At 39.9% G+C, this 17,479-nt stretch overlaps 1 protein-coding gene across 5 annotated transcripts in view; it reads left to right on the plus strand.

Annotated features, from left to right (window-relative positions):
• The window catches only part of npnta (nephronectin a), a 67,283-nt gene that overhangs the window by 23,624 nt on the left and 26,180 nt on the right, over positions 1-17,479 (plus strand). For 2 of the 5 annotated variants that reach the window (XM_053502370.1, XM_053502374.1), the window contains exons 3-5: positions 693-743; positions 8,581-8,673; positions 13,751-13,846. In XM_053502370.1, coding sequence (XP_053358345.1) covers positions 693-743; positions 8,581-8,673; positions 13,751-13,846 — 240 coding nt within the window. The remainder of the gene's footprint in view (positions 1-692; positions 744-8,580; positions 8,674-13,750; positions 13,847-17,479) is intronic. The other 3 variants (XM_053502372.1, XM_053502371.1, XM_053502375.1) reach the window with 3 other exon arrangements.

The following is a 17,479-nucleotide window of genomic DNA, read 5'->3' on the forward strand; positions in this document are numbered from 1 at the left end:
CAGAGTGACATTATTTTACTATCAAGGCGTTTGAGTTAAACCCATCGGTTCGAGCGGCCAGTCAAATCCCCATGATGACTTCACCATGGTGTTCATCGCATCCCATTTTGAGGACCAGTTCTGTAAGGGCCTAATCTGTGCAGAACGCGTGTCTTCTCTCCAGTATACTCTCATATCATGAATGGGAGGAAAAATGATACGTTCATTTAAACTAAAATCTCATACAGTAACACAATATGCGATATTATGGTACTGCATTATGTATCTTATTGGGGGTTCGATGCAGTCTCGTTGTGCTCTGGCACCGATTTTGCGTCTCGCTGTTGTATTCCAATACCCTGAGTCTCAGGCTGTACAGAATGTGCTTACGTTTCTTGGCTCGATATATTTGTGCGTGGCAGGATTTGTACATTTTAATGAGGTGCTTGGGTTATCAAGGCTCAAGGACCCTTTTTAATCCCATAATTAGGCCGCTCTCTCTCTCTCTCTCTCTCTCTCTCTTTCTGCACTGCGTACCTAACATTCTTGCACCAAATGAAACGTGAGAGACTGTGTTGTTGGTATGCATTATATGTATTGTGTATGTGCTGTAAAGAATGCATGTCCTTCACAGCATGGCTCCCATGTAATGTCTTCCCCTCTCCCTCGTCTTCCCTTGTTTTGTTTTTTTTGGCTGTTTGTTTTTGTTGCAGCTCTCTACCCCTTAACCAACAGGGTACTCGGGATAAGGTGCCAGGCCAAAGGTTAGCATCACATGTTCCCTTTTGCATTCATCTCTGTTCTTGTGTTTTGCGAGGAGCCCGTCCTCTGGATCCTCACTTCCTGTTTATTTATAGCTCTCACTCATGCTCGGTACACATGCTGATTTCCTGTGCACATTTCCCACCTGCTGCTGCCGCAGCCTCTGTTCCCGCTGCCGCGCTCGAGGATCGAGATCCCGTCCAAAACAACACCGTCGATTCTTTATGAGTCTTAAAAAAAATAGAGTTCTTCTATGAGTGGATAAACTTTAGAGGTACAGAATAACGAAGAATAAATATCTTTATACTTTCTCAGCAGGAATAAATAAGTTATAATGCTTCTAGTAAAGTTCGAAATTTAGAAAAGGATACATCATGAATGTGGCTCGAAGGAAAAAAACACTAACTTCATGTATGTGTTATAATAAATGCACTGTTTATGTAATGTTTTGCTTCGTCTGTGTTAATCAGGTCTTATGTGTGTGTTATAAAGTTCTTGTGTTACTCTAAAGACACATTTTATCACCTGTTATATTTTGACATATTTATTAAATTAATGAATTATTTAATTGATTAATTAAATAATTAATTAATTATAAGGCATAACAATATGGTTTAACCATTTATTTGCTGCTTATGACTCAGGTATGAAATTTCTCAGGTTCTTTTATATCAATGCATTTCCAAAAATATATATATATTTTTATTTATATATATATAATACCGAAGTAGTCTGCTTTGAATTTCCTGAGCTCAGGTTAACATGTCATTTAATGCATATAACAGTAAAGCACTTCAACCTTAAACATTGATTTGAATGATTTGATTGCTATTTAAATACAGTACATGTGAACAAAAAAGTAAAAAAAAAAAAGAATGAATACCCGGGCTAGTTTCAAGCCGTGCAAACATAATAACAGTCTATTAACATTTCGACGTTGTTTTATTAATAATGCCGCATGACCATGTCCATAAGAACAGAACCGAGCACACCCGCTTTACCTTTGACTCATTTTTTTCAGCTCACACATACTTTATTCAGTGTTTCTTTTCCCTTTCCCTTCAGTCGGTTATTTAATTTACACCGTAGCTGTGAAACTCATTCTCACCGAGCCGCTGAGTGCTGTTATATGCTGGTCTTTTCTGTAAGTCTGCTATATTTACCAGCAATAATTTGGAGCTAATTTTTTGTAGGTCATATTCATTCATCTTAATTTATGTTGGTGTAATATTTCAAAGCGAGCGTTTAGACTTCGAGGCAGAAGTAAAAAATTTGACGATCAGATCTCAGGATCTTTTGAACTTTGAATAGATTCACCGATCAGCCATAACATTAAAACATTGCACCCAAAGTTGTGTACTGCAGGTTCCCCAGGTGCTTCCGAATCAGGTCTGACCCCCGGGCCATGACTCCACAAGACCTCTGCAGGTGTGCTGTGGTGTCTGGTACCAGGATTTTAGCAGCAGATCCTTTAAGTGCTGTAAGGTGCAAGGCACGGTCTCTATGGATTAGACTTGTTTGTCCAGCGCATCCCATGGCTCGATTGGATGGAGATCTGGGGAACTTAGAGGCTTAGTCAACAACATTGAACTCTCGGCCAGATAAACCTCATAAACATCAAGCTGTTGATGCCTGATTGTTCTGATACCTTTCTATCATAACCAGCATTTACTTTTATGACCAGTTTGTGATACATTGGCTTTTCTGTGGGATTGGACCCTACAAGCAGGCCTTTGGGTCCCCACTGGCATAAATGAGTCTCCGTCCTGCCCATGGTCCTGTTCTGGTCTGGTTCATGTGCGTTAAAATTCTTGTCCTAGCTTCTGGAAGTTCTAATCCCTCCTGCGGCCAGGAGCCTAGAGAAAGCTGATTGGCCGAGCCCTCTCAGAGGGGAGGGATGAGAGGCACATAGCGCTCTCGAGTCAGTCGCGGCTTTACAGCTAATCATGGGCGTCTGTGAGCTCACGCAAGCGGAAGGAAACGGATAGCGCTGTCCTCCGAGTGTGTTACGCCGCCCCAACGGTGCACGAGCGAACAGTTCGAAAAGATGCGGCCAGCCGACGTCATTGGGACGTGACATACTGAGGGGGCTACAACTAATTTAGGGAGAAAATCTGGAAAAATCCAAAGAAAAATTTTAATTTAAATAGATTAATATATAAATGAATAAATTTCAATTGTTTAACGGAATTCTTTTTTTACGAAAAGACCTCTGGCTGGGTGCAATCATCACATCGTAATTAAAGTAATAATTACACTCTACTTTAAGTCTGCATTATAATATGTAGATGATCAAAGTGTATATAAACAAAGGTATGCATGATGTATATAAATGCCACTGTTGTGATTTTCTGTGCTTGTTGGTTTGTGCGAACTCTTTAACCGCCGAGTCGTGTTATCCGCTTCGACATCGTATAGGGAATGTGACATGTTTGCTCATAAAAGGTTATGCATTTTATCGTGACATTTCTAAGTCTATAGCAGCACCATAAAGGGCTTGTTATGACATTTGTAAGAGCACGCGTGCTGACCAGGAAACCGCTATTGATTTTAGCGTGAGATATGGAAGAAAATAAATAAATTAATGAATGAAAATCAAGCTCTGTAGACTGAACTAAAAATGACAGTGATGACGTTCACTCCAGAAATATTGGCGCCGTTTAAGAGAATTATTAAAGTTTTATTAAACCGTACATAACACACGGTGGCTCAAATCGTCCACAGGAACATTTAGTCACCTCTCCCTTACCTGAAGCTATTGTTATTTTTCTCAAAATACAGTGATGCTCAAAAGTTAGTGCACCCTCTTTTAATTCTATGTGTATTTGGAGGTCTAAGAATACAACCACTGAGGGCTGCACGAACACTGATGATCAATTAATCAGGTCCTTGTGATTTATTTATTTTTTTATAATTATCACGTTTCTACACAAAAACAAATCAGATTAAAAGAGGGGGCACTAACTTTTAAACATCACTGCATACAGTATATAGAATACAATTTTCTCTTCAAAAATGTTCATCACAATTATTCATGCATATAATAAATGTTTCAAATAATACAACAAATGTGACACTTGGAAAATAAATAAATAAAATCCATTCACTAAAAACGTTTCCCAAAACTTTAATGTGCCTCATTCAGTCAATATGTTTGTTGAAGTTTTTCTACGCGTATAAAATCAGCTTGATCGTCCATCATCGTGAGGAAAAACCAAAGTTGTTTTTGACGTAAGTGAGACAGATGGTTGTTAAGCTTCAAGTCAGGCGGAAATATCAGGAAAATGCAAAAACAGTCAAAACAAAATCACAAAACACAACAAGAGCCTTAACGAGAAAAGTTTGAAAAACAAACCAAAGAAAAGAAAAGAAAAAAAAAACCCCGGGAGAGTTTAAGCACAAACTTCTCCCCACAGTTCTGTTATTCGTTAAATATTAATCGTATTATGTGCCAATGGTTTTAGATTGCCTTTCACTAATTAAGAAAGGAAGTTACTTGGAAAATGTTCAAATGAAACTATTTACATTTCCAAAATAGTTAAGTTAAAAAAATAAATAATAAAAATAAATAAAAACTCATTATCTGTGCTATTCTTCAATACGAAGGGTGCCAATAATTCTGGTTTGTATTCTGGCGAATGAGTTGAAGGTCATGTCACCTTGAGGACCCATTGTTTGCTCATTACGCATCTAAGAAACAGACCTCACTACACTGTTACGACTGTTGCCATGGTTACATCTCAGATAAAAAATAATCCTGTCCGACACAACCATCAGACGTGTATTCGTCTTTATTTGTCTTTATTTTTCTTCCTGTTTGACTTGTGATCCGTGTGTGGAGTGTAAACCGTCCCCCTGTTAGTTGGGTGACAGAAAGCTCCAGAGAGGACAGTGTGTATTGTAAGACACTTGCAGGGACGTTTGACAGGTTTTGATGTGGTCAGTCTTCACGCGGGTTTTTCCTTGATTAAGTCATGCCTGAGGTGTGTGTGTGTGTGTGTGTGTGTGTGTGTGTGTGCATGCCAAGAGCTGGCTGTTTTTCACTCCCAGACAAAGAGGATAGGTTTTCCTCTTCCTCACGACTTATTTATTCCGTAAGCTCTTCCCGAGACTCCGGCGCTCACAAATATAACCTCATCTCCTGACCAGGCAGCAGGTACTCCAGACTAATCCATGATCTCGCCGGGTTTGATAGCTGCCTGGCGGACCAGATAAATCAGCGACCCGGATAACGTTTCAATGTCAAAGCACAACTATTCGCTGAGTTTCAGGTCTACTGTACGTCCTAATTAGGTTTTTACAAAATAAGGAATTCAAGAAAGGTTTGATTGAGTGACTTTTACAATTCAGTGTAAAAGCAAAGTGAAGGTGAAACGACACACAGGGGTATTATATATACTTATATACTTATTTACCCCTGAGATCAGACAGGTGATTTAAAACATGCCACGGATTTCGTGTTCGGCGTTTTAATTTCAAAATCGCCTAAAAAGCTGGTGTTTTGTCTCTTAATGACCGACCAGATAATCACTGGTTCGGTCCTGACCTCGGGTTCTCATCTGTCTCCTTTGAGTTTTCCAATTTCCTTTTAACCAGTAGGGAGGCTGGCTAAGCTAAACTTCCCCTCGCTGTGAGTGGTGTACCGCGATCGCAGGAAACCCATCCAGGATGTACTGGATCTAAAAATAACTATATTCACATTACTACTGGCAAAAAAAAAAAAAAAAAACGTTTAGGCAAAAATGCCCGTTTTTGAGCTGAAATGTAAAAGATTTTACTGCAGCAAACATTACCCTGACATTACGAAGACTTTTCCAGGACAGACTAATCAATACGCAGCGCAGATTAAACACTTTAATAGCTTTAATGTTTTTTAAGTTAATTGCCAGTATAAATCTGTGGACTTTATAACAATGAGTGTTGTTTATAACTTTGTTGTTTATTAGTGCTTTTAATTGTTGCTTTTGAATTTTCGAACCCATAAAGATAAAGTAAGTGTAGAATTCATTTAAGAGTACAAAAATAATAATAATAATATACGGAGGAGGCAAAAATGATCTGCACGTTAGCTGTGGAATTTATTTAAGGGAACTTTTATAAAAGACAAATACATAATTTTTCTGCCTAATGGCAGCACCATGGCGTAGCTTTTAGCGCCGCGGCCTCGCACCTCCAGGGCGACTTTTGAAATTTTTCTCGGCCGGTGATTGAGGATGTTTCCGTTCCAGACTCTGGAACGCCGTTTACTCTCAGGCTCATGGTGAAGACTCCATGTCTCGTCACCAGTAATGATTCTCTTTAAGAGACTTCCACCTGCCTTGGAGTACCTACTGCGGATCATTTTTGACTCACCCTCATACATTTCTGTAAAGTCTAGCAGTTGGGTTTGTTAATTTGGTGAAAAAACAAAAACCTTTGTTTGGTTTATCGTCATTTGCCATTTAACGACTCTTGTTTGTAACACATACCCAAGGGGCAGCCTTCTGTTCTGAAAAATGAATAAAACACTGACGTGCCAAAATCTGCTCCAGCAGTGAGTCAGTCCCCATCAGAGCCCCGTGTTAAAATGTACAAATTCTTCATCAGAAATGAACATGTTTACAGCCACAAAGAAATGGTTTTCATGGATCCTCATATCTGGGTTTCCCATCGTACGAAGTTGTTACTGTATGTAACTCATCAGTTCAAATTACATTAAGCAATAATAAAATATGCATAATTAGGGATGTGGCTGATTTTTCGCTGTAGTTTAACTTTAGAAAACCATCGGGTGACGTCCTGCCTGGTGTTGGAATATATTTCAGATTATTTCATACCTTCTAATTTTCCCTTCCTTTACATGTGCATTACGTAAAACTACAACCGAAACAGACTTAAAACATAGTAACACATTCTTCATGCCATGTCCCATCTCTGTCCTTACAGCGATTACAAACAACAAACATACAGTGTCATTAAAATCCATAAACAGGGACTAGACAGATGTTATTATTGGCGTTGGTGTGTTTGTGCTGTGAATACATTGACAGAATGACACGGTGATGATATCCTCTCGTTTGTTTATTCTCCGCTCAGTGTGTGTGTGTGTGTGTGTGTGTGTGTGAGTGACTGGGCAGATGGAGGTGTCTGACATCCCTGTCCCTTATTGTCCCCGCCGCCTGTCTCTTCGTCCCCACACTGGGCATAATTAACGCCTTTGAGCGGACACTGTTATGACAGACTTAATGAAGCTTTTAATGGAAATTAGTCCGTCTTGGCTGGAAGCTGCCACTCGAAACGGCCTGCTGACACTCATGGCACTTTGATTGAAAAGAAAAATGTACGGTGGCTGGCAAGGGGAACACACACACACACACACACACACACACCGCTCACCACTCTATATATCTTAATATACCGACTCGGAGCCGGCGGGTGCCTGGAATCCGCATTAACCCACTGCTTTCAGATTTGAGAAGCTTTATTTCTCCAGGTGCAGCTCTGGGCGTGGCTGTGTCCCGATCCACATGTGAGATGAAATCAGTCGTGAAGTGGAAGTGTGGATCGCACTCAGTATGGCTCAGTGCCTGAAGGCAAACAGTGCAGGCCAAATTAGTGCATTTATAAAGAAGAAAAACAGTAGAGTGTATTCGCAAGTTCTATTTCTAGGAGGTCTACTGTATATGATGAGGAAATTATTTATACGTTCATTAATGTTTTATTCTTTTAATAACAAATTATGAAAGGATTACTGGTAATGGAGTATCAAAGCTCTAAAGGACAGTTTTGCCATTTAGAAATTGATTTCTCCCTTAATGTAGGTATTACTTAGAGTAAAAATCCTTATGAGAGTGTTAGTACAGTGATGTTATTGTGCTCATCCTAAAACAGGAGAAATAATACCTTCCAAGTGTGGATATGGTGGCTTCATTTTCCCTGATGAAGGAGTCTCCAGTGTCAGTGCTTCGTAACCGTCAGTGCTCGAGCTGGGAATGTAAGAGTTCTGCTCCGGGCAAGTCTTCAAGGCGTGCATTACATACAGGATGTTACACAAACTACATTTTTTTCTCATTATAATATAATTATAGTTATATAACAGAGAGAGAGAGAGAGAGCTGGTGAATAAGCGACTGTTTCTAATCAGCAGTAGGAGGTAATATGTTATTTTGCAGATGTTCCACAACATTAATTCAAACTGTACATAGACAATTCAATTTCATTAAATAAAAATAATAATAATGATCATTTAAAGTGGTAATCACAGGAAAATTGCTGTGATGTAAGAAGAAAAAAAAACATTTCAGGAATTAATCCGCTTCTGGGTTGTAACAGTAAATCCACTTCACATCCGTCAGCGTCGTACCGTCATTATAATGATTACTTTTTTTTTTACAGTATTTTTCAACTACACGCCTTTAAAAGTTACATATGAATTAAGTCCTGGTTAATCGTTTAGATATCTATTCATTAAGGACTGTTTCGGATGCAGAAACATGTTTGTTTGTTTGACTCTGATGTAAGTGTTCTAAAGGTCATTTTCCCAAGTTCTTTCACACATTGGCATGGACCCAAGTACACTTGACCCCTAAAGCCTGGTGCATTTAATACCCTCTGTACCAGCACTCTGTACCAGCACTCTGTACCAGCACTCTGTACCGCTCAGGCATGGATCATGCTCGAGTGTAGAAGCCTACTGTTAGTGTACTCGGGTACGGAACAACATTATTAATGTGAAAGCCTGCAGGGGGAGGCGATCATACTCAGGGTTAAATCTGTGTAATGCTGTGTAATGTTTAATGAATTAGTGTGAAGTTTTTTAAATAATTGATGGTTGTCTCACCTGTATGGGAATCTCTACAGCTCTGTGTCAACACGGATGCAAGCATGGAGACTGTATCGGACCCAACAAGTGCAAGTGTCACCCGGGTTATACTGGAAAGACCTGCAACCAAGGTAATGCTTTCTGCTTTAACACCAAGAAATCAGGATATATTACTGTATGTTAATTTGCACACACACACACACACACACACACACACACACACACACACACACACACACAGAGAGAGAAAGGAAAGAATGTCACTCTGTAATTTGCCCCGATGTAGCACATTTTTTATGTTTCTATTCTTATAATAATAATTATTCCCAGTATGACACTTTGTATCCTTTTCCTGTTTCATTTTTCGTCAGACAGACGTCTGTCACTCATTGTATATTTTTTCCTCCTCTGCATAAAATATAAAAGGCCTTATTCAGCAGAATAGAGAAGCAATAATCTCTAAACTTCCTCGGCCTTTACGCGATACGATCTCTGGCCTCAGATAACCGCGTACTGAATAAAGATAGCACTTCAAAGTAATTGCGCTGTAAGTGCTCCGAACATCAGGACGCACCGTTGCAGATAACCTTTTGGTTTGGTAAAAGGGTCCGTCCACCCGGAGAGGAGACGGCTTTGGAGATTTGAGGAGTGAAACTACCGCCCTAAGAGAGCAATGGGAGAAGGTGTAATTAAAAGGGAGGGAAGAAGGAGGAAAACAAAACCCCTGAGGAATGTGGAACTGAGCGAGCTCGTCTCGGAGCCTGACGCGCTCGGTTTCGTGTCGGTTCATTGTTAGGCCTGTGGACGCGGCGAAGATCACGGAAATGATTGCTTCACCTGAGCGGACAGGGGAGTCGGGTTACAGGGCAGCGTTACTGGGTAGCTAATTTAAAACAAACATCTATAAAATAATACCGTGCAAATAACTGGAGTTGCCAATGACCCGGGCTGGTGGACTGGACTGTTCTGGTGGACTGGATCACAGAGGATTATGTGACTCATACACTTATATATATATAGTCAAGTGTAACATTTTACCTCCTTTATGACAATAGGAGGAAATTTAATTTAAAATAACTACTTGTTTACGGTAGAGCCGTATTCAGGGCTAAGGTGCAGGAGCAGTCAAAAGTTTGGACACACCTTCTAATTCAATATGTTTTTGTTCTAGTGATTTATTTTCTTCATTCTAGAACAGTGAACAACAACAAAAACAACAACAGTCAGTTGTCATTTTAATACACGAAGGTCACCTGTTCTGGAACGGTTCTTGAAAGAACAAGTGTGTTTGTAAAATCCATCAAACTCCATGATGAAACTGTCTCTCATGAAGACCTTCCCAGGAAAACAAGACAAAAAGAGTCACCAGCCACAGAAATCACCAATTAACAACCAGCACCTCAGATCAGAGCCGTTATGAAGCTTTACTTGCAGCATTGTTTTAGAAATACCAATCAGGAAAAACCATGGAGTTAGAAGGGGTGTACAAACTTTTGACTGTTATTGTACATGCACATAATAAGTAGTTAATCCCTATTCATATTCAGACCTCAGATCTAACGAGGGATTTCAGCGCTACACAAAGAGTCAGAAACAGAGACATATCTCAGTAATGCGCGATTCTGAACTTGGATTTTGTCCCGCTCTTCTTGCGTAATTTTGGCTCGAGCGCGGAGTCCGAATCCGCTAACTGACAGTTTAATATAACATCAATATGTCACACTGAAATGTTATGGCTTCATCTGTAAACATACGAAAAATATAGAATGCCACAGGAGGTCGAGATTAAGGAGATAAATATTAGATTTTTTATTTATTTATGGCGTCAGCAAAACTCTAATTGTTTTTCGTCAATTATAACATAACTTTTGAATTAAAGTCAACACCTTTCAGGTAGTTAGTTTATAATCACATATTGATAGTCATAAAACAATTAAACAAACAAAATAAGCAGTTTAAAAGGTGGACTTCCTGATATGCATATGACATTAATATTCCTTTATGTATTATATGACCAATTCAAACACACGGTGATTATTTTCTCTGCTGTTTAAACATGTTGAGACACGGAGACGACTTTTATTTAAACAGACCGAGCTAATGATGACGGGCCGCAGAGGGATAGACTTACGATCACATTCCTGTCCTGAGGTGGGAAAATATTCAAAATATTACTTAAATTACTAGTTATTTTAGGCTATTTTTGTTGTTATGGCTCTTTAGTAAACTTCACTAATGTGACTTTTAAGAAGCAGCCCTACTTCGATTCTCAATGTTAAAGAAAAGCTGCTTAATTTAAAATAATGACTAAATTATTTACTGTAACTGAGAGACTAAGAGCGACGCAGCTGATTATTTGCTTCAGTCGGTTCAGTAATTACGTGTAATTAACCATTATTTCAATACTGAAAAAAAAAAACTAATCACGATTCCTGTTTGAGCCGCTGTTGTGCAGCTTTAGTCCTTCATGTGGAGTCCTGCACAATCCAGACTTAATCATTAATGGTTGCTGGGCTTCATAGTCAAATCAAATAACCTGATTCACAAAAATCCCAGGTGTGTAACTGAAGCCCCCGTGCTGACGTCCCTCTCCTCACTCGTCCCCTCCATGTGTTTGGTGTAACATCCTTTTGCCATTTCAGTTATCGAGCTGGTTAGTTAACAGATCTCACACATCGAGTGAGGATCCAGGACCCGAGTTGTCCTATTCTGAGCTAATTATTTTACTTAGACTAATCCATACAAATATATAAATACAATTTTATATAATGACAAATGATACGGTGCTGACATGGTAGTTATTCTTATAGTTTAATATTTTTTATTGAGGCACCGTCCTGCCACATGGCACACGACATAATATGATAAGGGAATGTAATGATGTGAGAATTTAATATGTAGCCTCCAGTTCATTATTTCTAAGAAACACCCAATAGAGTCTGTAATTGCTTTGAGAATTTGTTTAACATGATGCAGTGCATCCATGCTGCAATTCCAGAAAGTCTTGATCCAGCACTCCGAGATTTAAGAAAAGTTAGGAATCATAACGTTCTAAAATACGAGAGGCATTCAAGTCAAGGCGGGATTTTTGATTATGCAGAAATCTCACTTTACAATCACCTGCTACACTAATGCAGTCCTCTTAACTGGTGCTTGGACACATCAAGGCCTGTCTGATTCACGTCTGGCCTCCCAGGAACTCCTTTAACATCCTAACATGTGAAAATGTCTTGGACTGTACGGGGGACGTGTCAATAACTCGCACCTGAGTTCACACAGACAGATGTGTCTCTTATGAAGGTCCTTCGTCAATTTTCAAGGATCAGCTTATTCAGAGTGTCATGCAAAAGAGCTTTGTCATTGGATAGATCCCTACACTGGGTTACTGCATTACTAACTAAGTACCATCAGTTAAACAATGTTGGGATTCAATTTTTTTTAAACTTGCTTGATGTCTTGGCTTTACACCTTTATTCACAAGAAAAGTCCTGGTTTGACTTGAACGCCCCTCCTACTGTAGTTGCCACACAAAACACATGTTGAGAAATTTCCTTGGGAATGTATGTATTTGTTTATGGCCACATCTTTAATTCACCACAAGTATGTTCTCCCGTGCTTGGTGGGTTTCCTCCATGTACTCCGCTTTCCTCCCACAGTCCAAAGACATGCAGGTTAGGCTGACTGGCGTTCCCAAATTGCTCTTAGTGTGTGTGAACGTTGACCAAAGGTCCTACCACGGTCATAAAAATAGGAATAAATCCAGTGATCATCATTGGCCTCCATGGCCCCCAGTTGGACGAACAGAGGTTCCTAGATGGATGGAGTTTATTTAGATAATTGAACCTTTCGAAATATACATAAACCACCTAAATGGACAACTGCGCTGTTAGCGAAGTCCGTCAGAACGAATCAGTGCTAAATGAACAATACTAAACACTGCATCCAATTAGAGGCAGGAATCTGGCTTTTGGACTAAAATCCAATTAAAGCCTCGTTAGCATTAACCTCTCTTGATCTCGGTTTTATGTAAAGAGCCGGAATCGCTCATCATAACTCATCGCAACTTGTCTTAGCGCCGATGCGAGGCAGATGCGCGAGGAAATGCAAATACGCTGATTAAAGCGCTAATCCGTTTAGACGCGATGGCACCGAGGCCGCGCTTCACTCGGAGCGGATCAGATCGTTTTAATAAGATGATTATTTGCTGTAGGCGACTTTGTAAATGAGAATCAGCTCACCTGCTGCGAGCGCTCCGACTAAGGAATGTGTTATGAGCTCGTCTGAGGGCGAGCGTGCTTACGTTCACTTCTTTGTATATTATCTTGTTAACAGATGGCGGCGAGTGCTCTATTCACATCTCCGTGAGTGTTTCTATTATCAGAACGATAGCTCATGTGTGCAATCAGTCCTCTGGCTCCGGCTGTAGCTGATAAGCGGGTGTACGGCTTAAAGTCAACAGAGTCTCCCGTCCAACTGTTTAATGTGGGATAAATGTCTGTGTTTCGCACCAGCCGTACACGCCAGACTGGCTGCTCTCCCGCGATAAATATACAGTATGTATATATAACTTGAAAGTGAGATGAAGCCTGAGCGGATTAGGGGACGTGCTTTACGTGTCATCATATAATTAGCCATAACGCAGCTGCATTGTTCAATTACATCACAACACGCTTCCGTATGTTCCGCCGCTCCATCAGGAACGCTGACCGGAATTAAAGACAGCGCAGCTGAGTTAGAAGCCTCTCCGTTTTTGTCTCACTATAAGGGTGGAGCATGAAAACCTCCCAAGCATCCCCCCCCCCCCCCCCCCCCCCCACGTACATCCACAACACCCCTATTTCCATGCTAACAATAAACAGCAGTAACCCGTACCGAGGAGGACGGATCGGGACGCGACTGTTGACATGTTGTGACACCAAAACCATGCCTGCTTTTGTTCAGAGGAAGCAGATGGAGGTCGGGGGAGATGCGCCTCACTCACTCACACACACACAGAGGAATTTGCCGTTTTGTTTTGTTTTCTTTCATTTTTTTTCAAGCTAACTCACACATGGCTAATCCTCTTTGGTGCATAATGTCATTCTTGTCCTCTCCAGGAATGTGGACTGGTTAAAGGTGTTAAAGGGACGTGCTGGAGATGTGTACTGACGTGATCCTGTCTGCTGTGTTGTCTGTGTTCCCTCTCTCTCTCTCTTTTTAACCTGTTAGCGGAACAGCAGGATTATGTAAACCCCCCAATCTGGGACAGTCTCCCCCCTCTATTTGTTCCCATGGACCATCCGGCAGTGGGGGTGCCTTCGGAGGGTGAGCTAATCCCATGGTCACTGGGCGATTCCTCTTTTCACCCTTCTGCCAGAGCACCCCATGCCCCCCTACCCCTCCCGCCCCCCAGCCACCTGCATGGCGCGGTCCGCTCGGCCGAAGCGTAGTGAATACCCGCTCTTGTGTCTCCTTATTTCTTCCTGTAGCAGATCCCAGAGCCTGGAAGAAGGGCATGGCCGGAATGACATGCTGAAGGCCGAGCATGGCTTCTCTCTCTCTCTCTCTCTCTCTCTCTCTCTCTCTCACAAACACACACACACTCTCTCTCTCTATCTATCTATTTATCTATCTGTCTGTCTGTCTTTCTTTCTCTCTACCTCCCTGTCTCTCTCTCTCTCTCTCTCACTCACACACACACACACACACACACACACACACACACACTGAGACTGCAAGTCTTTCTCGATTCCCAGCACTGTGAACTTGTGAACCAGAGAATCTTTCATCTCCGAGCGCCCAAGCTTGGCCTACTGCTCTCGTTCACACCGACTCTTTCATCTCCTTCCTCTCCATCTCTCTGCATTTCTTTTCTCAGTCTTTCTCAAACTCCTCTATGAGCACGAGTGCTGATGATGAACTTTACAAATGTTACATTGTGTTTGGTAAAATCAGCCAAGACATTTATTTGCTGTTTCCATTGTATTATAGGTTGTAGACAAGAATCACATTCAACTCTCTCTCTCTCTCTCTCTCTCTCTCTTTCTCTGTCTTTATATATATATATATATATATATATATATATATATATATATAACTGACACTGCTCTTTTAAATAATTAATAAATGAAACACAACTTTTCGGTTTAAATCTTCCTCTCATTTTCTAATCGGACTGTTTACAGTATAAATGTTTGCATGAATGTAAATGTGGATTTGGGTGAATAAAACAGATAGAGACAATGTACTGTAGAAGTTATTGATTCAGCTGCAGGGAATATAAAAGGATGGTTTGTATTAAAGGCCAAATTAGAGTAATTAGTGATCATCATTAAAATATATAGTTGTTGCTATTAATTTCTTAGCTATCGAGCCAGGAGTGGTCATTTGGTACCAAAAATATCTACAGCAGAATATCTGTATACTATATATATATAGGAAGAGGGAGAGATAGATAGATAGATAGATAGATAGATAGATAGATAGATAGATAGATAGATATAGATACAGTATGTGTATGTATGTTCCTCGTTCCTCATTTAAGTTTATTCAGATATTCTAAAACATCTGTGTGATAAAGAAAGCTTTGAAGGTCAGTCTACAGTTCTGATCACACAGTGCTGTTTAATTCCCAAATCTGATCGGGAAGAAGGTGTTGGTTCATATTTTTAATAACTGCTTCGACAGTAAGAAGAACGACGCGCTCGTATCGAGGCACATGTTTTACTACAGTATCTTATTGTCTTTACGGTAACAAATCATTTACTTGCTTGAAGGAAACTCCACATAAACCACAGGGCTTATTAAAGGGATATTATAGAGCGTTATTTAAAAAATCAAAACATAGAATTGGTCTTGTTGATGTTATTAACATGAGTGTAAGGAGTCTCTAGGATCAGAGCTGTGTAATAAACAGTTTTAAAACAAGGGAAGAGTTTATGTCTTTTAATAACATGGAGGTAAGATTCTTCTTTAGTCCTGTACGCATACTGTACACACACAGTATATACTGTAGGTACATATGTACAGGAGTAGTCTACACACACCCATCTCTCTCTCTCTCTCTCTCTCTCTCTCTTCTGTCTATTCATCGTTCAGTGAGCTGAGATTCTTCACACACCATTTGCAGTGAAAGACTCTGTGCCCATTACTGTAATGTTGGTTTAATCTACCCTGCTCTTTCCATCTCCTCCTCGTCCTCTTCGTCCTCCTCAGTCCTCTCTCTCTCTCTCCCCTCATCTTTCTTTCTTTCCCTCCCCCTGTGTTTTCCTTTTCTCCCCAGCAGACCTTTCTGCTTCGTGCTCTTTTCTCATTTTCTCCGGCGTGTGATGGAGCCCCCAGCTCGCTGCCACTGGACGGCCGTTCCAGTAATCCACATTCGTGACATTTAAATTGTGCTGTTTTCAGGATTTTTTTCCCTCTTTCCCAGAGGCAAGAAAGAACCAGCTGAGTCTCTGCTAAAAAAAGGAGAGAGATTTTTTTTTCTTTTTCCTCCCTTAGCAGTTTGTATTTGTAATACAGATTTGGAGGCTCAGCTTGATAAAAGAATTTTGGCTGAGAGTTCAGCTGAAGGCTGGGTTTCTACTGATGTCGAGGTTATTACAGAAAAAGAAAAGAAAGAGAGAAATGAAATAAAAAAGCCAAAGGGGAAAAGTGTAAACTGTGGTGCAGTAGAGTGTGTGAAGGTTAAGAGGTCTAAGCACATGGTCTTTGGTATCTCTTCATACACATAATGTCAATCTAGTGAGTTCAGTCAGAGTAAACGATCCAGATCCTAATAATAATGATGATGATGATGATGATGATGATGATGGGGCTTAGAGCTCCTGTATTATTGACCATGTAAGGAATTAAACACAACAGCGTGCGTTTAATCCAAAGCTGATTATTTTCACATCCTGAAATGTTTTATTTTTCATATGACGTGGCGATTTCTCATCATTTATATATTTATTTGCCTCAAAACATCAACAAAGTCAAACATTTGATCCATTTAAAGTAACACATGTTTTTTTTTTATTTTGTGCATGTTTAACTTGAGTCACATTGGTGGTGATGTTCTTGTGGCTGTTGTATGATTTTGCTAAACACTGTAACTCCGCCTCTCACACTTTTGTCTGTAGTTGTGTTTGGGATCATTTAAGTGATCAGTATTAACAGTACAGTATTTTGATTTTGTCTTTTAATATAGAATTACACCAAACTCGTGCTTTAATTGTGTTTTTGTAGTGAGTCACTAGCAGGAAATTAGATCAATGAGAAAGATCAATGAAAGTTTTGAATTTTGTTGCACACAAAAGATTTTGAATTACATACACTGTACATTGTTGAAGATTATGAGGGCCTTTAAAACAAGACAAAACCCTTAGATTACAGTAAAGTGTCCAGTGCGTCTTTTTCTCTGCCACTTCAGTAGTTGATGACGCTTATCGTAGTACAGGAACATTAGGATTAATATTGATTATGAAACTGGTGACACGATCACACAAGGCTCCACCCACAGGCACGGGGATCAAAGGGACCCCCTTATCCTAATAAGGGTGCATGTAATGTTTGAAGCAGATTTTCTCAGTTCTTGGCAAATTGTAAGTTGAAATTGTGACACCTAAGAAGGATTTTAAAGATATTTAAATAGTAATAAATTCTAGGAGTTCTGCATGTTTTTGGACCCTTCGATCCATTACAAAGTCCTGTGTATACACAACCTATATATAATTCATACACTGATCTGATAGTGTTTTGTTTTTGTCTGTATTACCTTTCATATTTTCGAGCTTGTTTAGAAATGATCCTTTATTCTCCTCTATTTATTGATTAGATTAGTTCAGGTAGAGTAGATAAATCTGACCATATGAGCGAGACGTTCCTTCATGTCAGTGCTGCTATAAGAAAATTAATCAACACTTTCTGATCAGTCAGAACGGGGAATTCAACAGCACTCACTTGTATAATTGAAAA

This window comes from Clarias gariepinus, chromosome 8 (genome assembly GCF_024256425.1).
Source record: "Clarias gariepinus isolate MV-2021 ecotype Netherlands chromosome 8, CGAR_prim_01v2, whole genome shotgun sequence".
NCBI lineage: Eukaryota > Metazoa > Chordata > Actinopteri > Siluriformes > Clariidae > Clarias > Clarias gariepinus.